The 26,217-nt window shown below is 36.3% G+C and overlaps 1 protein-coding gene across 38 annotated transcripts in view; it reads left to right on the top strand.

The window, feature by feature from the left end:
- The window catches only part of NEK1 (NIMA related kinase 1), a 212,279-nt gene that overhangs the window by 118,824 nt on the left and 67,238 nt on the right, over positions 1-26,217 (top strand). For all 38 annotated transcript variants that reach the window (XM_054683926.2, XM_054683923.2, XM_054683925.2 and 35 more), the window contains 4 exons: positions 7,051-7,182; positions 9,069-9,134; positions 9,214-9,442; positions 23,290-23,442. In XM_054683926.2, the coding sequence (XP_054539901.1) occupies positions 7,051-7,182; positions 9,069-9,134; positions 9,214-9,442; positions 23,290-23,442 (580 nt within the window). The remainder of the gene's footprint in view (positions 1-7,050; positions 7,183-9,068; positions 9,135-9,213; positions 9,443-23,289; positions 23,443-26,217) is intronic.

Below are 26,217 nucleotides of genomic sequence, written 5' to 3'. Positions count from 1 at the left end.
GGTTTTGAGACATTAAATATGAATTTGGTAAGATTTGGCCATGATATATCTTTAGGCTGTATAAAACTGTGTGAAATTACTCTATTCAAAATATGAAATTAAGTCATTTAATACTTTCCTAGCATACATTAAATCCTTATTAATAAGTCAGCATAAAGATGAAAATATGTTTGTTATTGATCAAGAGTAGGCAGACATCAAGAGTAGGCAGACTGGTGGTTTCATGTGTTTATAAGCCTCGCCTCACTATTTGGTGAAATTTTGAGTTTCGTCATTTGGTGGCACTGCTGCTTAATTTTTCAGCACATGGCAAAATTGACACGTGAAGTAGAAACAGTTTTACAGCGGTAATTGAAAACCTTTTGTGACAATAAAAGCAATGTTGAAAAGCCTTAAATTTTTGAACCTTGTGAGAAAAATGGCTAAGAAAAAAAAAGCTTCTAAAGCATTTCTTTTAAACCTGAATTATGAAACTTTCAGGTCAATGTTTTATCTTTTTTTTTGCACATTTTTATATTTAAAACTGTGGTTAAACTTTGAAAGACTGTGCTTTGTTTGTTTTGTTTTGTTTTGAAACAGTGTCTTGCTCTGTCACTCAGGCTGGAGTGCAGTGGTGTGAACATGGCTCTCTGCAATTTCGACCTGCTGGGCTCAAGGGATCCTCCTGCCTCAGCCTGTCTATAGCTGGGACCCTTAGCACACGTCACCATACATAAGCTAATGTTCTTATTTGTTGTACAAATGGAGTCTCACTGGTCTGGCGAGACTCCATTTCTACAAGAAAAAAGAAAATTAACTGGGTCTCAAACTCCTGAGCTCAAGTGCTCCTCCTGCCTCAGCCTCCTGAGTGCTGGGATTATAGGTGTGAGCCATTGCACCCAGTGAAAAAGTATGTTTAGAGTGAAATATATATTATAGATTTAGCTGGGTGATCAATTGTGTAATAAAATTGGGTCATTCTTTGTTCCAAATTTTTATATTTTTCTCTTATATGAAACTTTATATTGTTTTCCTGGCTTAGTTAATTTTTGCGATATGTCATATTTGCTCAACTTTCCGTATAAAAGGCTTAGTGTAATGGTTTATCTTTCAATAATTTGAAGTACATTATCATCTTTTATCTCAAGATGTAGTTAATATTGAAAAGCTTTAAGGTTCTGATTATAAATAATACACCATGATATTTATACAGAAGGCCCAATTCAACTGTACTCATAAGTTACTTAAGTGTATGACATTAGCTTATAATGATGTTGCCACATCTCAGTAGTCATCCTGAACCACCCATAAATTTTCAGTAACTTAGTTGTCTTCTTAAGTGATTGTAAGAGTTAGTAATCTGTCTTTGTTCATTTATTTAGATTCCATGTCTGAATTTGTCTGTTTAGGTTCTTCTAATCTGTTGGTTTAGTTGACTCAGAGGAGAGATCCGTATGCATTTGATTATAGAACATAAGCATTTACTGAAGGCTGCTGAAGATCATTATTATAAAAGTGCCAATAAATTTGTCTCTCACAATGCTCAAATTTTAATTTCTGATCATGGTTAAGATAGGAGGTTTTTGTTTTTAGTCTGCATTCTAAAGATGAGAAACTTGCATTCTGAAACTTAATACATTTCATCAGGAACTAAAACCAGACTTGTAGTGTTTAAGCCAAATAACCTTATTTAATGGAAACCAAATAAATAACAATTGCTACTATTTATTAGGTACACAGATGTGTACTTTACGTAAATTATCTCATGCAATCCCTATAGCAGAGAGGCAAAGAGTACAGCATTTCTATTTTAGAGAAAAACTGTGAGGTTCAGAGAGGATAAAGACAATGAAAAATCACAGGACTGGTGAGTGTTTTGGGATTTGAATGTACAACTGTCCTACTTTATCTGTGTTTTATGGCCTTCCCGAACAATGAATGGCTGACCATTGGCTGCTCTGCGAAGGCTGTTCTCACTGGCGCCCCTCTTGGCTTTACAGAGTTAGTTCTTTCTATATTTTTTGTTTCATTCTTCCCCAGATCGTTTAGTACTTATCTCTTTATTTTTTTCTCTGTAACATACTGATTGATTTATGTGTTCTTTTTTCTTTTCTAATTTACAGTCCCCTCAGAGAAAATATTGTGTCTAATTCATTTTGGATATCATTATCTAGAACTGTGCTTGACGTTAATAGGTATTAATATGTATTTTAATTTATTGATAAATTAATTTTTATCAAATATTGTGGATTTGTCTTCTCACAGAAATCGTGTCAGATTGATGTATCAAAATAGCAGGCCAAACGCGGTGGCTCACGCCTGTAATCCCAGCAGTCTGGGAGGCCAAGGCAGGCAGATCACGAGGTCAGGAGTTCGAGACCAGCCTGGCCAACATGTGAAATCCCATTTCTACTAAAAATACAAAAATTTGCTGGGCATGGTGGCACACACCTGTAATCCTAGTATGTGGTAGAGAAGTGATTACTGATTTAAATAAAAATAGCAGAATGTGTTCATTCAAAGTATATTTCTTTTAAGTAATCATCTAGAGAAATAACATATTTGTTCTAAAAATACTGCTACTATTCAGAACAACTTTGGAGCTTGTTTTTATTCTCTCAGTGTATGAAACCTTATTTGAATTTATATTCTATAGTAATTAAAACAAACAAAGTTTCAAAAATATTTAGATATAATCTTTCAAGGTGATAATACTGTTATGTGAGCTCTAGATATTTTTAAAAGTTATTTGTAGTAACTTTTTTTTTTTTTTTTTTGAGACAGAGTCTCACTCTGTCGCCCAGGCTGGAGTGCAGTGGCACAGTCTCGGCTCACTGCAACCTCTGCCTCACGGGTTCAAGTGATTCTCCTGCCTCAGCCTCCCGAGTACTTGGGACTACAGGTGTACACCACCATGCCCGGCCAATTTTTTGTATTTTTAGTAGAGAGAGGGTTTCACCATGATGGCCAGACTGGTCTCAAACTCATGACCTTGTGATCCACCCGCCTTGGCCTCCCAAAGTGCTGGGATTACAGGTGTTAGCCACTGCGCCCGGCCTATTTGTAGTAACATCTTAAATATCAGTATACTTTTTCAATAATACTGAACTATGGGACTAAAGCAATGTTTCCATCCTTTTTTGAACAAAATAAATACAGGCATACCTTGTTTTATTGTGCTTCATAAATACTGCATTTTTTACAAATTGAAGGTTTGTGGCAACCCTGCATCAAGCAAGTCTATCAGTGTCATTTTCCCAACAGCTTTTGCTCATTTTGTGTCTTTGTGTCACATTTTTGTAATTCTTGCCATATTTCAAACTTTTTCATTATTGTCATTATATCTTTGATATTACTGTTGTAATTGTTCTGAGGCACCACAGACTTCACCCATATAAGAAGGGAAATTTAATTGATGAATTTGTGTGTTCTAATTGCTCCACTGACTGGTAGTTCCCCTGTCTCGCTCCTCAGACCTTACTCCCTAAGACAAAATAATATTGAAATTAGGCCACTTAATGACTTACAGTGGCCTCTTAAGTATTCAAGTAAAAGAGTTGCATGTCTGTCACCTGAAATCAAGATTAAGCTTGGTGATGAAGGCATATTGAAAGCTGAGATAGGCACAGAATTAAGCCTCTTGCGCCAGTTATCCAAGTTGTGAATGCAAAGGAAAAGTTCCTGAAGGAAATTAAAAGTGCTACCCCAGACCAGGTGCAGTGGCTCACGCCTGTAATCCCAGCATGTTGGGAGGCCGAGGCGGGTGGATCATGAGATCAGGAGTTTGAGACCAGCCTGGCTAACATAGTGAACCCCATCTCTACTAAAAATACAAAAAATTAGCTGAGCGTGGTGGTGTGTGCCTGTAATCCCAGCTACTCAGGAGGCTGAGGCAGGAGAATCATGTAAATCCAGGAGGGAGGCGGAGGTTTCACTGAGCCATTGCACTCCATTGCACTCCAGCCCGGGCGACAGTACAAGACTCCATCTCAGAAAAAAAAAAAGTTCTACTCCAGTGAACACACATGATAAGAAAGGGAAACAGCCAGGTGCCTGTAGTCTCAGCAACTCGGGAGACTGAGGCACGAGAATTGCTTGAGGCCAGAAGTTTGAGACTAGCATGGATGACATAGTGAGAACCTGTCTCTAAAAAAAAAAAAAAGAAAGAAAGAAGGAAAGAAAAATTAGCTGGATGTGGTGGCACACACCTATAGTCCCAACCACATTGAGAAGCTAAGGCAGAATGATCATTTGAGCCTAGGATTTCAAGGTTGCAGTGAGCTATGATTGTGCCTGGATCTGCACTCCAGCCTGGGTGACAGAGCAAGACCCCATCTCTTAGAAAAAAAAGAAAGAAAGAAAGCAAAACAGCCTTCTTGCTGATATGGAGAAAGCTTTAGTGCTCTAGATAGAAGATCAAACCAGCCACAACATTCTCTTTGGCCAAAGCCTAATCCAGAGCAAGGCCCTAACTCTCCTCAATTCCGTGAAGACTAGGAGAGATAAGGAAGCTACAGAAGAAAAATTGTTGGCTAGCAGAGATTGGTTCATAAGGTTTAAGGAAAGAAGCCACCTCCATAACATGAAAGTGCAAGGTAAAGCAGTAAGTGCTGATGGAGAAACTGCAGTACATTATCCAGGAGATATAGCTAAGATCATTGATAAAGGTGGTAATACTAAACAACAGATTTTCAGTGTAGATAAAACAGCCTTCTATTGGAAGAAGATGCCATCTAGGACTCTCATAACTAAAGAGAAGTCAATACCTGGCTTCAAAGCTTCAAAAGACTGGCTGACTCTCTTGTTGGGAGCTAATGCAGCTGGTGACTTTAAGTTGAAGCCAGTGCTCATTTGCCATTCTGAAACTCCTAGGACCGTTAAGAATTATGCTAAATCTATTCTATTTGTGTTCTATAAATGGAACAATGAAGCCTGGATGACTGCACATCTGTTAACAGCACGGTTTGCTGTAAATATTTTAAGCCCGCTGTTGAGACCTACTGGTTAGAAAAAAAAAATTATTTCCAAATATTACTACTCATTGACAATGCACCTAGTTACCCAAGAGCTCTGATGGAGATGTATTATACAAAGAGATTCATGTTGTTTTCATGCCTGCTAACACGATATCCATTCTGCAGCCAATGTATCAAGAAGTCATTTTGACTTTCAAGTCTTCTTATTTAAGAAATACATTTTTTAAAGGCTGTAGCCATAGATAATGGTTCCTCTAATGGATCTGGGCAAAGTAAATTGAAAGCCTTCTAAAAAGTATTCATCATTCATCATTCTAGATGCCATTCAGAACTTTTTTGATTCATGGAGTTAATGTCATGTTAATGTTAATGTCAACATTAACAGGAGTTTGGAAGAAGTTGACTCCATTCTTCAAGATTTCAGTGGAGGAAGTCAGTGTAGATGTGGTAGAGAAGTAGAATGGCAAGGGGAGCCTGAAGATATGACTGAATTGCTACAATCTCATGATAAACTTGAATGGATGGGGAATTGCTTCTTATGGAGGAGCAAATAAAGTGGTTTCTTGAGGTGGAGTCTACGAAGGTGAAGCTGTTTTGAACATTGTTGAAATGATAAGGGATTTAGAATATTTTGTAAACTTATTCGATAAAGCAACAGCAGGGTTTGAGACGACTGACTCCAGTTTTGAAAGAAATTCTACTGTGGGTAAAATGCAACAGCATCACATGCTGCAGATAAATATTTTCATGGGCTGGGCACAGTGGCTTACGCTTGTAATCCCAGCACTTTGGGAGACTGAGTCAGGACAGTCATTGAAGCCAGAAGTTCAAGACCAGCCTAGGCAATATAGTGGACCTCATCTTTATTTAAATAATAAAGAATTTTAAAAATATTTTTACAAAATCAAAAGAATATTTTCATGAAAGAGTCAATGGATGCAGCAAACTTCATTTTTGTCTTATTTTAAGAAATTGTCACAGCCACCCCAACATCCAGGAGTCACCACCCTGATCAGTCAGTAGCCATCAGTATCAAGGCAAGACCCTCCACCAGCAAAATAATTACAATTCATTGAAGCCTCAGAAGAATCATTAGCTTTTTTTTTTTTTTTTTTTTTAAGGAATGAGGTGTTTATTAAGGTGTGTACATTGTTTTTTAGACATAATGCTGTTGCACACTTAATAGGCTACAGAATCGTGTAAACATAAATTTTGTATGCTCCGAGAAACCCCAGAATTTGTGTGACTCACTTTATTGCAATATTACCGTTATTGCAGTGGTCTGGAACCAAGTGCGTAATATCTCAGAGGTATGCCTGTATTGTTGTAAAGTGAAGGTCTAGAAGCCTAAATATTAAGATTGTATTATTACTGTATTTTTAGAAGATACTCAATAAATATTGTGTTTGAAATGTATACTCCCCAGAAAGTCTTGTTTCCTAGATTGAGGAAGACTAGGAATAAGGAGTAGGGAGTAAACTTCCTGCTGTGTTACTGTTGTCATACCCATAAATGTCATTTCCTTGTATTAATTCAGGGTTCATAATCTTACTTTGTTTAGACTTTAAATGGCAACATAAAAACAAGCACATATGTTAATACAACATGATGTTTTCAGTGAAGTAAATCTTATTACCTGGATCTGTTTCTCCTTCCATTCTCATTTATGTTGGCATTTTTATGAGGGCTCTTATGTTGAGTAATTGATATTTGAACTTTGAGAAGATTGTACCCAAACCTGCAGGAATTACAAAAGCATTTCTTTTAGAAGTGTAAGATTAACAAAATCTTACACTTGAATCTTTAAAAGACAGTTTTTCAGGATCATTTCATGAAACATTGATAATGCAATGAAAGCGGGTTATTTAGGACTATGTGACATGACTATGTTTACATCTGAGACCAGAGATTTTTTTCTCTAGTCACTGCTGTATCCCCAGCATGTAGCATCATAATGCCTTGCTCAACAGATAATTCAGGAATGAAAAAAACTACTTGTGGATAGAGTGGATAAATAGTGATCTGGTAGGTACCATTTTATTTCTTCATACAAATATAAAATCCCTAATGTATTTAATAAAATCCTTTTTTATAGTTGGTGGCTAAAGGAGTTAAGAGTTCTGATGTTTCTCCACCTTTGGGACAGCATGAAACAGGTGGCTCTCCATCAAAGCAACAGATGAGATCTGTTATTTCTGTAACTTCAGCTTTGAAAGAAGTTGGCGTGGTAAGTTTCCTAAGATTCAGAACTCCTCAAAGTCGAAAGATTATTTAAAAGGAAATTAAATTTAATGGAATCACATTAATCCCTAATGTCCCTTTCAGGTTTTTCTAAGGAAAAAAATTACTTTTTAAGGGATTTTAGTTTACTCAGAATACTGGAGCCTCATTGTTTATAAGTTTTATATCTAGGACCACCTGGTAGATGAAAATATATCACAATAACTCTTATATTACTTTAAAAGAATATTGAAAAAATAAAATATACAGAGAAATGTACTGAAAATAATACTATAAACATTTTTCTACCCAACCCTCATGATTAACAAATGTTCACTTTAAAAAGAATAATGTCTCCTTGGTGCTAAAGTAGCTCTAGGAATTAGGTCCAACACATATTTACATTTATTCAAATTTTGTGACATGGCAAATGTTAGAGGACTCAGTAGAACTAGTTAATTCATCAGTTATTCCTTTTACCTTCTACTTCTGAATCTCTGTCATGCCCTACAGATAGTAAAACAAAGAAACATAGACAAATAAAAAGCTTAAACTTAGAAGTATATTTCAGGTATCTGTCTGAAGTGTGAAGACTGTTCAGGGGTTAAGAGAAGTGGGCTCATAGTGTGGAGCTGCTGCCTAGAATTCAACAGACAGAAGGAGAAAAGTCTACTGAATCAGATAACATAATAACTTCATTTTCCCCTTTCCTGGTAATGGATGTCTGTGCTTTTTATTTGTTTAGTTTCAGTAAATATTTGCAGACAAAATTGGTACACTAGTTGTTTTTTTTTATAGCCTTTGGGTTGATTTTGAAAATAAAACTCAGTAGGAAAATATAAGTTTCTTGATCATTCTCAAGAACTTCATGTAAGAAACTATTGTTCTTCAAGTAGGCTTAGTCACTTTTTCTTTCTGATAACGACTTTGCGTGTGCCACGTTGTTACTCCAACTTTAGATACCACTGTGTGGTCCCTTCTTGGTACCCAGTCTCACATCTCAATAGCTGTTCATCTCTCTGGTTGTAGGACTGCTAATTCCTGACTACTTTACTGGGTAAAATGTTCTTTGTCTCATTGCTTCATATATTACTTTGAAACTGACCACCAAATTTTTAATTTTTTTTAAGTATTACAAAATTCGAGGTAATCCATATAACTGAACGGTTTTCTTTCTGTGTTGTGTTGGTAAATGTCACTTACTTAAAACTTAGAAAATTGTTCTTTGAATCTTCTACATGCCTTTGCTTTCATAGCTTTCATAACTGCTAATTTCTTCTTTTCGTATGTTTTTTAATTTTAGATAGTCTGGATTGCTTTGACAATGCTAATTAGGAGATAACATTTATGTCATTTGTAGTACAAATGACTCAGAACTAATTTTTGTTACACTCTTTGTTTAGGGAGGAAAGCCACTTCTCAATTACATTTAGTACTATGGCTTAACAAGGATATATATACATGAAACATAAAGACAGTTTTAGAATAACACAGCCTATTTTGAATTACTTCATCTATCAAAACTTTTTCTAGTTATAATTAAGAGAGTATATGAATTTTCCTCTAATTTCTACTTTTTCCTCTAATTTTCTGACTCAAATTACCAAAAAATCAGGTACCAAAGAGGAAGAGGATATAGTTAATTATGTGAGCAGTAATCTAAAAATATGACAAATAATTGAGAATTGGCCCCTGTCTATGTTGTCTAATTAATAATATTTAAAGGTTAGTCATTGCTGATAATGAAGGAAGCTTTGTTAACATTTTATAGGAATAAAAAATTTACAAGGAACAAATTAATGAAAACCAAAAAGTAACGAGGATATAATATTTTTAAAGGTAGATTTAAAAAAATAAAATTATCTCTTTCTCTGTATCTATCTGCATTTAAAGGACAGTAGTTTAACTGATACCCGGGAAACTTCAGAAGAGATGCAAAAGACCAACAATGCTATTTCAGTAAGTAAAATTTTCAAAGTTTATCAATCATTTTACTTAATGATATACATATTAAAATATATAATGTCGTGACTTTCAGAGTAAGCGAGAAATACTTCGTAGATTAAATGAAAATCTTAAAGCTCAAGAAGATGAAAAAGGAAAGCAGAATCTCTCTGATACTTGTGAGATAAATGTTCATGAAGATGCCAAAGAGCATGAAAAAGAAAAATCAGTTTCATCTGATCGCAAGAAGTGGGAGGCAGGAGGTCAACTTGTGATTCCTCTGGATGAGTTAACACTAGATACATCCTTCTCTACAACTGAAAGTATGTATAGTAGTATATTAATATCCTATTTAGGTCTAGTACATATGTAAACTTATAGACTAACCACTCTGAAAAAAATGAACACTTAGAAGAATTGAGAGAAGCTGAAAGAATTCTATATATTTTCCTTTTGGGCGAATAGAAGTGCCTCCCTCTCACAGTGAAATGTGAAGAGCAGAGAAAACTAATCAAACTAATCAGCCTTAATAGCAAGGATTTTTATTACAAAAGTGTATAGTGTGAGAGAGGGAACTAATGATACATATTTAAATTGCATTACTTTAACTCTGTATACCATGTTAAATTAATCTGTTACTATGAATAATTCTTGATGAGAACCAGGGTAGTGTCTCAGAAACATCTCTTAGGCATTTAGCGAGAGTATTGAGAAAATCAGACTTAATGATTTATATATTCGGTGATAATTACTGAGAATCTATATTTCTTACATTGTTCTAGGAATTGGAGATATAGGAACAAAACAGAAACATATGTGCTCTTGTGGAGCTTACATTCTAGAAGGGCAAGTCTGACCATCAACAACTCTGATTTTAAGTAATTTTTTTCACAGACTGTTTTTGTAGAATTTTTTCTTGCATTGGAAAAAAGCCCAAAGACTTGATAGCATTTATTTTGCTTATTTATTCAACAGTTCTTTATTGGGTACCTACCATATGCAATACACTCTTAAGCAATGGGAATATAATAATGTTTAGAATGTAGTCCCTCCCCTTAAGGAGCTTAAGGTCTAGTGGAAAGGCAGGCAAGTAAAGAGATAATTGTAGTTGATAAATACTGTGCTAGGAATAATCATAGACTACTGCAGGAATACATAAGAGACCATAAATGAGCCTTGGAAGAGCCCCCATGATCCAGTCACCTCCCTCCCTCAACACAGGATTATAATTCGAGATGAGATTTGGGTGGGGACACTATCTGTCTGCTTTTATGATTTGTCTTTATCACTGGTTTTGAGCAATATGATTGTAAAGTGCCTTGGTATAGTTTTCTTCATGCTTCCTGTCCTTGGGATTCATTGAGCTTCTTGTGTCTTTGGGTTTATGGTTATCACATTTGGAACACTTTCAGCCATCATTTCTTCTAATATTTTTTCCATGCCTCCTCCTTCTTCTGTCCTTTAGGGACTCCAGTTTTACTTCCTGTCTCATACCTCAGTGGTGCTCTTTTTACTTTAATGTTTTAGATTCTTGTTGTGTTTCATTGTGGATAGTTTCTATTGCTCTATCTTTAATAGATGATAGTCTTTTTTTCCTGCCATACCCAATCTGCTATTAATTCTATTCAATGTACTTTTCATCTCAGATATTGTAGTTTTCACCTCCAGAAGTTTAAGGAGTTGTTTTTCTATCTGCCGTGTCTCTACTTAACTTTTTTGATCATATGGAATACAGTTGTAAAAACTTTATTAATGTCTTTACTTATTCTGACATCTGTGTCAAATGTTAGAATTTTATTGGGTCCATTTTATTGATTGCCTTTTCTCCTTGTTACAGGTTGTATTCTTCTGCTTCTTTGCAGGCTTGGCTGTTTTTAATTGGATGTCAGACATTTTGCATTTTACCTTGTTGGGTGCTAGGTATTTTTTTATTTTTGTAATTATTCTGGAGATTTATTCTAGAATGCAGTTAAGTTATAATACTTGGACTCAGTTTGATTCATTCATGTCTTATTTTTAATATTTGTGAGGTGAGATCAGAGCCATGTTTAGTCTAATGCTAATTATACCCATTTAGGAGATAAGATGCTTCTGAGTGCTCTACAGAAGGAATGATGAGGTTTTTCAGTTTGGCTGGTAGGAATAGACACTATTTCATGTCTTGTGTTCTCTGTAATCTTTTTGGGTGCTTTTTTTCCTAACTTGGGTAGTTTTCTCATATATTTGCTCTGCTCATACTCAGGGCTACCGTCTGCAGGTCTCTGGAATTCTCTTTCTAGTTGCCTTGGTCTTCCAGGAATCCCAGCTCTACCTCCTGAACTCAGGGAGTGTGGTAGACCCATTAGCTATAGCCTGAAAACTCTAAAGGCTGGGCAATCATAGGGATCATCTCATTTGTTTTTGTTTTTGTTTTTTCCCTCTCTCAGGGACCCATGTTCTTTATTACCTGTTGTACAATGTCTTGAAACTGCTGTCTCATATTTTGTCCAGTTGTTTTGGTTATTTAGGGAGCAGCATAACTCTAATTACTTTATACCATCTTAGTAAGAAGTAGATATCCTTGAAACCAGTTTTTAGAGGCTATTGCACTAATCTAGGCAGAAGTTAATGATGACCTTAACTAAATTACTGAAAGGTAATAAAGAGAAGATATTTAAAAGATACTAGGAGACAGACTTATAGGGGCTTTATGTGAAACTCTTCAAAGAGTTCATCAGAGGAAGACCTTTGCAAAGAAAATGAGGAACAGACAGAGATAAAATTAGGAGACTGTAGTATGGGTTCCAAAGAAAGAAGAGAGCACTTCAGGAAGAGAGGTAACATATTGAAGGCTAAAAAATATACACTGGATTCGTCAGAGAAGAGGCAATGTGAGCTTGGTAAAAGCAGTGTCATTAGAGTGCTAGAGACAGAAATAGAATCCAAGAATTAGGAAGTGAATAGGAGAGGAAATTTAAAAAGAGAGTTTAGAACCTTTTCAAGAAGCTAAACTGTGAAGCAAAACAGAGAGGTAAGATGGTATTACTTGGTGGGGATGTAGAGTCATTGTAACCTTGTGTAAAAAGAGACTTGAAAATATTTTATGCTGATTAGAAAACCAAAGTATATCACATCACTGTCTCATTTTAAAACCTAATTGGTTTTCATTGCAACTAGAATAAAAGTCCAAAGTTCTTTTCATGATTCAAGTCTCTCCTCTCTCTTGGTTTATGCCTTGCCTGCTCATTGTATCCATTTCCTTCTAACTAGCTCACTAGAACTACTTCTCACCTTTCACTTCTTAAAACATGCCAAGCTCTTTCTTTTCCATCGTACTCTTCCCCTTCCCTCTTTCCCAAGTCCTTAATATGGCTGCTTCTCTTTTTTTTTCTGTCCCTGTTCTTTAGCTATCACCCCATTTCTTAAAGTCCTCTTTATATCAGAATTCTTCAAAAGTGTTCTCTGTTTACAATTCTAGTTCCTCTCCTTTATTCTCCCTTAACCTACTTCAACCAGACTTTTTCCTCTACCACTCCATTACAATTCTTTTCATGGTCACTATAGACCTTCATGTCGGTAAGTTTTAAAGGCCCTATTTTATGTATTTACAGCTTCGACATCCTGGATTATTGTCCATATGCACACACACGTGTGCTCACACATACACACTCTTCTTGAAGCACTTTCTTCACTTTTCTCCCCTCTATTAATAGTAGACCTCTCTCTCTCTTTCGTATTTTTTGGAGAGATGGTGTTTTGCTATGTTGCCCAGGCTGGTCTCAAACTCCTGGCCTCAAGTGACCCACCCACTTTGGCTCCCCAAAGTGCTGGGATTACAGGCATGAGCCACCATGCCCGACCCTTCTCTTATTTTCAAATCATTGAATATTATTTCTGTACTTTAAATATTTATTTATTTAAATCTATTTTATTTGTATAGATTCAGGGTGTACATGTGCAGGTTTGTTACATGTATATATTGCATTATGGTGAGGTTTGGGTTTCTAGTGTACCTACCACTCAAAATAGTGAACATGGTACCCCAATAGGTAATTGGTATTGGTACCCCAATAGGTAATTTTTCAACCCTCACCCCTGCCCAACCTCTCCCCTTTTGGAGTCCCCAGTGTCTATTATTTGCCTCCATGTCCATGTTTACCCATTGTTTCGCTCCCACTTAGAATTCTATAAGAATATGCAGTTTTTTTTTTTTTTTTCAAGACAGGCTGGAATACAGTGGCGCAGTCATGGCTGACTGTATCTTAAAATTTCTGGGCTCAAATGATCCTCCTGCCTCAGCCTCCAGAGTAGCTGGAACTACAGGCACGTGCTGCCATGCCCGGCTAATTTTTTTTTTCTTTTTTGTTAGAGATGGTGGACTCACTGTGTTAACCAGGCTGCTTTTGAACTCCTGGCCTCATACAATCCTCCTCCCTCCATCTCCCAAAGTGCTGGGATTACAGGTGTGAGCTACTGTGCCCGGCCAGTATTTGATTTTTTATTTCTGAGTTCTTTTATTTATTATTTTTAAAGAACTAATCACATACTGTAATTATCTTCTTCATTTGTTTAAGTATAATTTACCTGTGTTCTGTTTTAGAATATAAACATTTTGATAAAGCTTGTCTTATTTGTACTGCATGTTTATGCTCCGTCATGTAGCATGTAATTTATACATGAAAAGTAGTTATTAAATAAATGAATGTGAGGACAAAAAAATAATGAGGAGAGACACTGGTGTTGTGAGATCTCTGAGATGGTGGGGCTGGAGATGATTGAGAGCACCTCTGAGGCAATAGATCATTGCCATTGTGAAATGATGCATGGAGGCAAAGGTAGAAAGATACAAGTAAGTTGGGGGAAAGTGTCAGGATGGCCAAATAAGAACAGCTCTGGTCTGCAGTTCCCAGTGAGACCAATGCAGAAGGCAGGTGATTTCTGCATTTCCAACTAAGGTACCCAGTTCATCTCATTGGGACTGGTTAGACAGTGGGTGCAGCCCACAGAGGGAGAGCAGAAGCAGGGTGGGGCGTTGCCTCACCTGGGAAGCGCAAGGGGTTGAGGAACTCCCTCCTCTAGCCAAGGCAAGCCATGAAGGACTGTGCCATGAGGGACGGTGCTATCTGACCCACATACTACGCTTTTCCGATGGTTTTCACAACCCACAGACCAAAAGATTCCCTTGGGTGCCTATACAACCAGGGCCCTGGGTATCAAGCATAAAACTGGATGGCCGTTTGGGGAGACACCGAGCTGGCTGCAGGAGTTTTTTTGTTTGTTTGTTTGTTTGTTTGTACCTCAGTGGCACCTGGAATGCCAGCAAGACAGAACTGTTCACTCCTCTGGAAAGGGAGCTGAAGCCAGGGACCCGAGTGGTATTGCTCAGCGGATCCCACCCCCATGGAGCCCAACAAGCTAAGATCCACTGGCTTGAAACTCTCGCTGCCCGCACAGCAGTCTGAAGTCGACCTGGGATGCTCAAGCTTGGTGTGGGGAGGGGCATCTGCCATTACTGAGGCTTTGTAAACAAAGCCGACAGAAAGTTTGAACTGGGTGCAGAACCCAACACAGCATGGCAAAGCCGCTGTAGCCAGAATCTAGAGAGGCATCTCTAGATTCCTCCTCTCTGGGCAGGGCATCTCTGAAAGAAAGGTAGCAGCCCCAGTCAGGAGCTTATAGAAAAAACTCCCATGTCCCTGGGACAGAGCACCTGGGGGAAGGGGCAGCTGTGGGCACAGCTTCAACAGACTTAAACTTTCCTGCCTGCTGGCTCTGAAGAGAGGAACAGATCTCTCACCACAGCGCTCAAGATCTGCTAAGGGACAGACTGCCTCTTCCAGTGGATTCTTGACCCCCGTGCCTTCTGACTGGGAGACACCTCCCAGCAGGGGACGACAGACACCTCAAACAGGAGAACTTCAGCTGGCATCTGGCGGGTGCCTCTCTGCGACGAAGCTTCCAGAGGAAGGATCAGGCAGCAATATTTGCTGTTCTGCAGCCTCCACTGGAGATACCCAGGCAAACAGGGTCTGGAATGGAACTTCAGTAAATTCCAGCAGACCTGCAGAAGAGGGGCCTGACTGTTAGAAGGAAAACTAACAACCAGAAAGCAATAGCATCAACATCAACAAAAAGGACACCCAAGCAAAAACCCCATCCAAAGGTCACCAACATCAAAGACCAAAGGTAGATAAATTCACGAAGATGAGGAAAAACCAACGCAAAAAGGCTGTAAATTCCCAAAACCAGAATGCCTCTTCTCCTCCAAAGTATCACAACTCCTTGCCAGTAAGGGAACAAAACTGGACGGAGAATGAGTTTGATGAATTGACAGAAGTAGGCTTCAGAAGGTGGGTAATAACAAACTCTCCAAGCTAAAGGAGTGTGTTTTAACCCAATGCAAGGAAGCTAAGAACCTTCATAAAAAGTTACAGGAACTATCACTAGAATAACCAGTTATGAGAACAACATAAATGACCTGATGGAGCTGAAAAACACAGCAAGAGAACTTTGTGAAGCATACACAAGTATCAATAGCCGAATCAATCAAGTGGAATAAAGGATATCAGGGATTGAAGATCAACCTAATGAAATAAAGAATGAAGACAAGATTAGAGAAAAAAGAATGAAAAGGAACAAACAACAGACCCTTCAAGAAATATGGGACTATGTGAAAAGACCAAATCTATGTTTGATTGGTGTACCTGAAAGTGACGGGGAGAATGGAACCAAGTTGGAAAACACACTTCAAGGTATTATCCAGGAGAACTTCCCCAATCTAGCAAGGCAGACCAACATTCAAATTCAGGAAATACAGAGAACGCCACAAAGATACTCCTTGCAAAGATCAACCCCAAGACACATAATCATCAGATTCCCAAGGTTGAAATGAAGGAAAAAATGTTAAGGGCAGCCAAAGAGAAAGGTTGGATTACCCCCAAAGGGACGCCTATTGAACTAACAGCAGATCTCTCTGCAAAAACCCTACAAGCCAGAATAGAGTGGGGGCCAATATTCAACATTCTTAAAGAAAAGAATTTCAACCCAAAATTTCATATGCAGTCAAACTAAGCTTCATAAGTGAAAAAATCCTTTACAGACAAGCAAATGCTAAGGGATTTTGTCACCACCAGGCCTGCCTTATAAGAGCTCATGAAGGAAGCACTAAACTTGGAAAGGAAAAACCAGTACCAGCCACTGCAAAAGCATACCAAAATGTAAAGACCATTGACACTATGAAGAAACTGCATCTAACTAATGGGCAGAGTAACCGCTAGCATCATATGACAGGATCAAATTCACACATATCAATATTAACCTTAAATGTAAATGGGCTAAATGCCCCAATTAAAAGACACAGACTGGCAAATTGGATAAAGAGTCAAGACCCATCAGTGTGCTGTATTAAGGAGACCCATTTCATATTCAAGGGCACACATAGGCTCAAAATAAAGCAATGGAGGAATATTTACCAAGCAAATGAAAAGCAAAAAAAAAAAAAAAAAAAAAAAAGCAGGGGTTGCAATCCTAGTCTCTGATAAAACAGACTTTAAAGCAACAAAGATCAAAAAGACAAAGAATGGCATTACATAATGGTAAAGGGATCAATGCAACGAGAAGCTCTAACTATCCTAAATATATATGCACCCAATACAAGAGCACCCAGATTCATAAAGCAAGTTCTTAGAGACCTACAAGGAGACTTAGACTCCCACATAATAATAGTGGGAGATTTAACACCCCACTGTCAATATTAGACATATCAACAAGACAGAAAATTAACAAGGATATTCAGGACTTGAACTCAGCTCTGCACCAAGCAGACCTAATAGACATCTACAGAACTCTCCACCCCAAATTAACAGAATGTACATTCTTCTCAGCACCACATAGCACTTATTCTAAAATTGACCACATAATTGGAAGTAAAACACTCCTCAGCAAATGCAAAAGAATGGAAATCATAACAAACAGTCTCTCAGACCACAGTGCAATCAAATTAGAACTGAGGATTAAGAAACTCCCTCAAAACCTCACAACTACATGGAAACTGAACAACCTGCTCCTGAATGACTACTGGGTAAATAATGAAATTAAGGCAGAAATAAATAAGTTCTTTGAAACCAATGAGAATAAAGACACACTGTACCAGAATCTCTGGGACACAGCTAAAGCAGTGTTTAGAGGGAAATTTATAGCACTAAATGCCCACAGGAGAAAATGGGAAAGACCTAAAATTGACACCCTAACATCACAATTAAAAGAACTAGAGAAGCAAGAGCAAACAAATCCAAAAGCTAGCAGAAGACAAGAAATAACTAAGATCAGAGCAGAACTGAAAGAAGATAGAGACATGAAAAGCCCTTCAAAAAAAAATCCTGAATCCAGGAGCTGGTTTTTTGAAAAGATTAACAAAATAGATAGACGGCTAGCCAGACTAATGAAGAAAAGAAGAATCAAATAGACACAATAAAAAATGATAAAGGGGATATCACCACTGATCCCACAGAAATACAGACTACCATCAGAGAATACTATAAACACCTCTATGCAAATAAACTAGTAAATCTAGAAGAAATAGATACATTCCTGGACATATACACCCTCCCAAGACTAAACCAGGAAGAAGTCGAATCCCTTAAAATAGACCAATAACAAGTTCTGAAATTCAGGCAGTAATTAATAGCCTACCAACCAAAAAAAGCCCAGGACCAGACAGATTCACAGCCGAATTCTACCAGAGGTACAGAGGAGCTGGTACCATTCCTTCTGAAACTATTCCAAACAACAGAAAAAGAGGGACTCCTCCCTAACTAATTTTATGAGACCAGCATCATCCTGATACCAAAACCATCAGTTGGTTTGTCATTGTTTCATGCAATTCAGAGTAAATTGCAGACATTGGTATACCTTGCCCTAAGTATTTCACAGCATGTAATTATTTATTAGAGTTCAATGTTTGTTTTTTCATTTATGTTAAATTTACATGCAATGAAATGCACACATTACAAATATGTATTAACTGGTTTTTAACAAATGCTGGGAGCTACAAAATAAGAACCCCCATCAAGATACGGAACATTAACATCACCCCAGAAAGTTTGCCCCTGCCTAATCGTTCTCTGTTCTTATCCTCCCAGGGGCAACTTTTTCTGAATTTTTTTTCTACCTTAGATTAAATGTTCCTGTTCTAGAATATCATATAAACAGACTCTAATAGTTTGTATTCTTTTATGTCTGGCTTCTTTCACTCAAGCATAATGATTATTTTTCCCTAATCTCTCACCTCTGGCTGAAAGCATAATGATTTTTGAGATTCATCTGTGTTGTAATTATTAATAGCTTGTTCTTTTTAAAAAAATCTTTGCTTTATTAAAAGTTTTCTTTGTTTGATATTGATATAGTCACTCCTACTTTGTTTTGCTCAGTGTTAACCTGGTATATCTTTATCCTTTTTTTTCCTCTTAATCTGTATGTGTCTTTATATTTAACATGGGTTTCTTGTGGGCAGCATATTGTTAAATTTATTTTTAATCCTTTAAAATAACCTTTAACTGGTATGTTTAGATCATTTACATTTAATGTGATTATTAATGTGATTGGATTTAAATCCAGATGCTCCTCAATTTACAATGGGATTACAGTCTAATAAACCCATTGTAAAGTTGAAAAATCTTAAGTTGAACCATCATAAGTCAGGGACTGTCTGTGTACCATTTTTCTATTTGTTTTTTGTTTGCCTCATCTATGCTTTCTTTCCTTTTTCCTCCTGTTTTGCATTATTTGGGGTTAGTTATTTTTTATTATTCCATTTTACCTCTGTTGTTGAATTATTAGCTATAGCTCATTGTTATTTCAGTGTTTGCTTCAGAGTTTATAGTGTATTATTGTAGCACAGTGTATTAACTTAGCACAGCCTATCTTCAATTGAGTTATACTTCATATATGGTATAAGATTATTACAATAATATACAGTCGACCCTTGAATAATATAGGGGTGGGGGGTGTTGAATCCCCTGTGTAGTCAAAAATCCGTGCGTAACTCTTAACTCCCCCAAAATTTAACTAGTAATAGCCTACTGTTGACCAGAAGCCTTATCAATAACATAAAGCCAATTAACACATATTTTACATGTTATACATATTATATACTATATTCTCATAATAGGAATCAAGAGAAAAGAAAATGTTACTAAGAGAATGATAAGAATGAGAAAATATATTTACTATTAAGTGGAAATGGATCATCATAAAAGCCTTCATCCGCATCATCTTCACATTGAGTAGGCTGAAGAGGAGGAAGTTGGGGGGTTGGTCTTGGCGTCTGAGGGGTGGCATAGGTGGAAGAAAATTTGTTTATAAGTGAACCCTGGCATCTCAAAACTTTGTTTGAGGGTCACCTGTACTTACATTTGTTCCCTCCTGACCTTTGGTGCTATTTTTTTTATGCTATAAATCCCATAATACAGCAGAGTCATTTATTCTTTAAAAAGATTTAAATAATAAGAGAAAAAACTATTTTGTGTCTACCCATGTAGTTTTCATTTCTTTTGTGTAGAAGATATCTATTTTGTATCATTTTTCTTCTGCCTGAAGGACTTCCTTTAAGATTTTTTGTAGTACAGTCCTGCTGGTGATTCTTTCAACATTTGTATGTCTGTAAAAGTTTTTATTTTAAAGACATACAAATGTCTGTAAAAGTTTTTATTTTTATTTTATTTAGCCTTCCTTTTGCAAAGATATTTTTTCTGAGACATAGAATTCTAAATTGAAATTTTTTTCTTTTAGTACTTTAATGATGCTGCTCCACTGTCATCTTATGCACATTACTTGTGATGAGAAGTCTTCTTTTACCCTCATTTTTAGTTTTATTCCTCTGTGTCTTTTTTCTCTGACTCCTTTTCAGATTTTTCCCTGTAGCCTTGGTTTCAGTGAATTTGATTGTGATGTGCCTTGATGTCACTTTCGTCATGTTTCTTTTGCTTGGGTTTTGTTGAGCATCTTGGATTTATGAGTTTATAGTTTTCATCAAACTTGAAAAACTCGTGGCCATTATTTATTCTATTTTTTTTTCTGTCTTCAGTATGAATGGACGAGTTCAATGGACAGGTTCATTTATATGAACTTCATTAGGACAAGTTCAGTATGGATCTTATTAATGTTTTCTTTACCTCTATCACGGTCAGTCTTCTCTCTAGCTTGTTGAACATATGGAATTCAGTTACAATGACAGTTATAAATGTCCTTGTCTACTAGTTACATCATCTCTGTCATTATAGAGTTGGATTGGATTCATTGATTTTTTTCTTCCTTTTTTATAGTTAATATTCTGTTTCTGTGCATGCTTGATAATTTTTGGGGGGCGTCCAAATGTTGTGAATTTTAATATTTGTGCTATGTATTTTTGTATTTCTATAAATATTCTTGACCTTTATTCTTGGACACAATTTAGTTACCTGTGCATAGCTTGGCTCTTTCAAGTCTTGCTTTTAAGCTTTGTTAGTTGGAACAAAGCAGCAATCTATATTATTAGTATTTATTAGTATTACTGTGCATTAGCGTACTGCTAATCTTTTACCTTTTCTGCATCAACAACCTTTCTGAATAATCTGCCTTGTGCCTTGTGAATTATAAATCAGTCTTTTTTGGCTGATGGGAATAGGAACTCTTTCTGGCACTGTGTGAACTCGAAGTATTGTTACCTCTGCTTCTTTTGAGTGGTCTTTTCTCTAAACTTTCTCTAAAATTTCTTTATACATTATGTACTGATATGCTGATCAGTACTCAAGTAAAGACTCAAAGGGGCTTTTTACAATTTTCCTGAGTTCTCTCTCTGTGAAACGTATTACTTCAGTACTCCTATCTTGCAAACACTAGCCACTTTGGCCTCCCTAGACTCCCATTTCCACCTCCTCAGCTCAGAGAGACCATTGACTCCACCTCTGTTTTCCCTCCCTGCATTGAAGGGGTTAAATTCCAGTGGTGGGGGGGACAGGAGGGTTTCTCTTATGAACATTTAGTTATCCCAGTTTTGTTTGTTAGAACTTTTTCCCCTTTTGAATTTCTTTGGCATATTTGTCAAACATCAAATGACTGTAAGTTATGGGTCTATTTCTGGGTTCTCTACTCTATTTTAACCATCCTTTAAGAAATTCCTCTTGGTAATCATTTTGGCTGTATGAAACTAATTATTATCTGCTAATTTGCATGTACTTTCATGGAACTGGTACATTAACTGTATCAATATGTATTAGGTTACCATTGAATGTCTATATACCTTATGCCTCATAATACATAATATTATATCCTGTATGTTACTACTAGGTACCTGTATACTTCATATATTATTACCAAATATTCTAAAGACTCAAACTTCAGTATATAATTTTTATATATTGCTTTGATAAATGTTATTAAAATGGTTTACCCCAAATTATTATTGTCAATAAGGAAGTAGCAGTTATTTGCCTACTTATGATAAATAAAGCAGGACAAATTTTCTTAGAAATACTTTTCTCTGCTTTTTAATCCATATGTATGTTTATTTTAAGATTTGTTTTCTATTTTTTCTGTTTAATATATAGAAATGAAATACTAATTTGTTTCTTCTATTTTTATATTCCCCCCAATTGTATTTACTTATCTTAGTTTTTTCTATTTTTTCACATAAAGATTTTATAGAAACGTAATACAGGTTGAGCATTTCTAATCCAAAATCTGAAATCCAAAATGCCCCAAAATCTGAAACTTTTGAGTACCAGTGTGACACCCCCACATCTGACCCCATGTGATGTGTCAAAGTCAAAGTGAAGGTACACAACACATGGTTTATTCAGCATCCCCAAGGACAAAAAGACCCTCCAGCCATTTTAAAAAGCTATCTGATAGAATACCTTCTCATCCCTTCAGATCCCTTTCTGATCCCTCAGCTGCTTCTGATATTTCTTTTTGCCCATAAAATGAAAGACAGCATAGAGTAACCTTTTAATCAAAATCCAGTTTCGTGGGTGGAGACTGAAAGCCTGCGGTTGCTTAACAGCTCTCAGGTATTCTGGTGATAATACTGTGCTGCTTAGTTATCTTAAACACATTTTTTCACTGTAATGGTATGTCTCTCTTTTTTTTTTTTTTTTTTTTTTTTTTTGAGACGGAGTCTCGCTCTGTCGCCCAGGCTGGAGTGCAGTGGCGCGATCTCGGCTCACTGCAAGCTCCGCCTCCTGGGTTCACGCCATTCTCCTGCCTCAGCCTCCCGAGTAGCTGGGACTACAGGCGCCCGCTACCACGCCCGGCTAATTTTTTTGTATTTTTAGTAGAGACGGGGTTTCACCGTGTTAGCCAGGATGGTCTCGATCTCCTGACCTCGTGATCCGCCCGCCTCGGCCTCCCAGGTCTCTCTTTTTTTTAACTATGAAGTATTTTTGTGTGAACAAGTGTAAGAAAATGATTGCTTATTAGCAGCATATAAACTCACAGTCAGGAATGATGGTGATGCCAAACAACCATAGAGGGCCCACATGGGTGGCCAAGACAGTGACACTATTGCTTTCTGATAGTTCTATGTATATGAACTTTGTTTTGTTCACAAAATTGTTTAAAATATTATATAAAATTACCTCAAGTCTGTGTGTATAAGATGGATGTAAAACATAAATGAGGCCCTTTGTGGTGGTTCACACCTATAATCCCAGCACTTTGGGAAGCCAAGGTGGGAGGATCACTTGAGCCCAGGAGTCCAAGACTAGCCTGGGCAACATAGTGAGACTCTATCTCTTAAAAAACAAACAAATGAATTTCATGTTTAGACTTTGGTCCCATCAACAAGATTCTCGTTACGTATATGCACATATTTCAAAGTCTGAAAAAAATTCAAAATCCAAAACACTTCTGGCCCCAAGCATTTCAGATAAGAGATACTCAGTCTGTATTAATTTATGTTTTTTTCCTATTTTTATATTCCCCAAAACTAGAATTTAATTCATATTCTACAAGGCAATTGTAGATATATTTTTATTGCTAGTTTCATTTGCTTCTGTTCTCACCATTATTCATCATTCTTTCCCTGAAAGTCTTTGTGATATAACCTTTTTTTCTCATGAACCACTCAATTGGATAAAAGACTCAAAATCTGCCTTACCATGCAGTATTATTATACTGTTATTGAAAATTGTTTCTTTGTATATTTTTCTTATAGGACATACAGTGGGAGAAGTTATTAAATTAGGTCCTAATGGATCTCCAAGAAGAGCCTGGGGGAAAAGTCCGACAGATTCTGTTCTAAAGATACTTGGAGAAGCTGAACTACAACTTCAGACAGAACTATTAGAAAATACAACTATTAGAAGTGGTAAGGAGAAACTGGTAGTTTTTCTATACTAGAAGTAATATTATTAAAAATCTAATTACGTATTTTAAGATGTTTCCATTTTAAGTGAATTATTTTTAATTATCTTTCTCTTATAATAATTTTTTAATTAGATTGAGAATGATTGTGTTTTCTAGGGGGATTGTCCAAATGGTAGTCTTGAGTTTTGACCTGATAGACCTGGATGGGATCTAAAAGGAAAATGAAGTGTGTATGGGTGGAGTTGGAAAAGTCAGAATGATGTTTTACATGAAAACAGATATAGGAGAAATGCACTGAGATGAATTGTGTCTGTTTTGATATGGATTCAAGAATGAGATTGACTAAAAGGTATTTTAGTAGGTATGACAGACATTATTAATTCTAGGACTGGGGAAGGAGAGTTGTCATGAGGCAGGAGGAAATATTCCTGATCCATGAGTTTTGTGGCCTTTGGTATTACAGCTATGCATCAAGAAGAGTGGCTATGTATGAAACAGGTATTTTCAGATTAAACAGCTTGTTTAAATGATGAGGAAGTGGAGTGTACTTTTCCTCTTTTTAGAAGTTGTGTCTAGGCAGGAGTGTGTGTTGCACTTTTGTGTTCTTTTTCCTTCTCTATCTCTCTCACTCTTTTTCTCTGTCTCCCCTTAAAAAGCTTCTAGTGACACTCATATCCAGAGCTGGTGGAAAAATAACCTAGGAGATGACACTGCTGATATGTTCAATAATGGAATTAGCCAGATGCTGAGAATTAGCCAGTGAAATGAACCTATACACATGTTACTGAAGTGGCAAAAGTAGGCTGCTAATAATTCTGTTATTTTCTTTAATATTAAAGGGAGAAAACAATTTGAATTGAGAAATACAGTCATCTGCAAAAAAGGCAAAAAGTGTATATGTTTGTAATTAATTTGTTCACATTCTCATATAAGGAAATTTTGCAGTTGTATGCCAAATACTAATTAAAAATACTAATAACTTTTTCAAAATGTTCCAGGCTTTATTCAAGACAAAAAATGCCTTCAGGCTCTAACATTTTTTTAAATAATAATAATAATTTTACTCTGCAGTGCAAAACTCTCTGGAAAAAAATGAGAAAAAAAATTCAGATTTTTTTGTAGTCTAAAAGCTCTATAATATGCTGATGCTCATTAACACTATTACTTTTAAAATATTAGATTCTGATTCCTTGATGTCATTTTATTAATTAAATATATGCAATTTGGTGTACAGTAATACTTAAACCACATAAAAATTGGGCTTTCATTCTTCGTATTCATCATAATCCATTTGCACAGAATTGGAACTGAGAAATAACTTATGATTTCTCTTCATTCAGTCACCAACTATTTATTGAACACTTCTTAGTTGTGTTCACTATTATATGTTAGATGGTAAGCTATAAAGGAAAAAAAAGATCATTCTTGCTCTCAGAGGACAGACAAAAATGAAAACAAATAATAACATTGCGTGAAAAGGACAAGAATAAAAAGTACCCACAAAGTTAAGAATTAATGCAGAGATATTTAGGTAATTAACTTTATCTTGTATTGTCAAGAAAGACATCCCAGACCTGTTATCTCCCCTCTTCTTTTTCTCCCAAATACGTTTACTGGGAAGAATATGCTCTGTATTGGGATTTTAAGCCAAAGAAGTGACAGTTGTTACCATCATCGAAATCACATGTGGCAAAATCTGTGTTATAGATGTTTTTTGTGAAATGCTCTGCGGCCACAGCTGAGGTAGCTTTACTTTATCAGTACTATATGCCGTTATTAATGATAACACATATGGCCCTTTTGGGTAAGGGAGAGCCACAAGACAATAAGCAATTTTGGGACCACAGATGAGGTGGCTTTTCTTTATCAGTACCATACGGTTTTATTAATGACAATATATATGGCCCTTTTAGGTAAGGGAAAGCCACAGAGAATAAGCAATTTTTGGGTGTATCAAAGATTTTTTTTCAAATAACTCATAAGGTAGATAAGGGGGAGAATGAAATTCCAGGCAGTATGCTATTCTAGTATATGCAAAGACAAAGGTTTAGCTCATGTGTATGTGGAGGTAGCTTCACGTGGTAGAAAGAGAATGGGCTTTGGTTCTAATCCTGGCTTTATTACTTGCTCAGCAACAATGGATAAGTTCCTCTGACTTTGGCATTCATTTCCTCCATGTGTAGAATGGAAACACTACTATCAAGGCTTGTTTTGTGTATTAAATGAGAAACATAAAAGATCCTTGGTGTTCTTTATTTTAGTCTTCCAATTCTTATGTCAGTGTCTCCTTAGTCATTCTGATTGCTTGAAACTCTTTTTGTAATAGATTCCTTAGGAAGGACTTGTGTGAACACTACACTCATAGATTTTCCATTTTCATAACAGTTTGTCTTATGACTTTATTTGTGAGGGTCGATTTGGCTGCATGTAAAATCCTTGGCTTACTTTTTTTTCCTTGACTGTCTTTAATATATAGTTTAATTATATTCTGGCATAAAACATTGCTGCAGAAAGTCTGATGGCAGTTTTATTTTCTTTACCTTATAAGTGATTTGGTCTTTTTGCTTGGATGCTCAGAGTATATCTTTCTTTTTACTTAAAGTCCAATCATTTTCTTAAAATATATTTTGGCATTGAGTTTATTTTTCTAGTACAGTACATAGTGGGTTTTTTTTGTTTGTTTAATAGACCTTTTCTTATAGGAGTTTTGGATACATAGTGATATGGTTTGGCTCTGTGTCCCCACCCAAATCTCATCTTATAGCTCCCATGATTC

Source organism: Pan troglodytes, chromosome 3 (assembly GCF_028858775.2).
Source record: "Pan troglodytes isolate AG18354 chromosome 3, NHGRI_mPanTro3-v2.0_pri, whole genome shotgun sequence".
NCBI classification, from domain to species: Eukaryota; Metazoa; Chordata; class Mammalia; order Primates; family Hominidae; genus Pan; species Pan troglodytes.
Note: the sequence above shows the minus strand (reverse complement) of the source record. Positions and strands in the feature narration are given on the sequence as shown.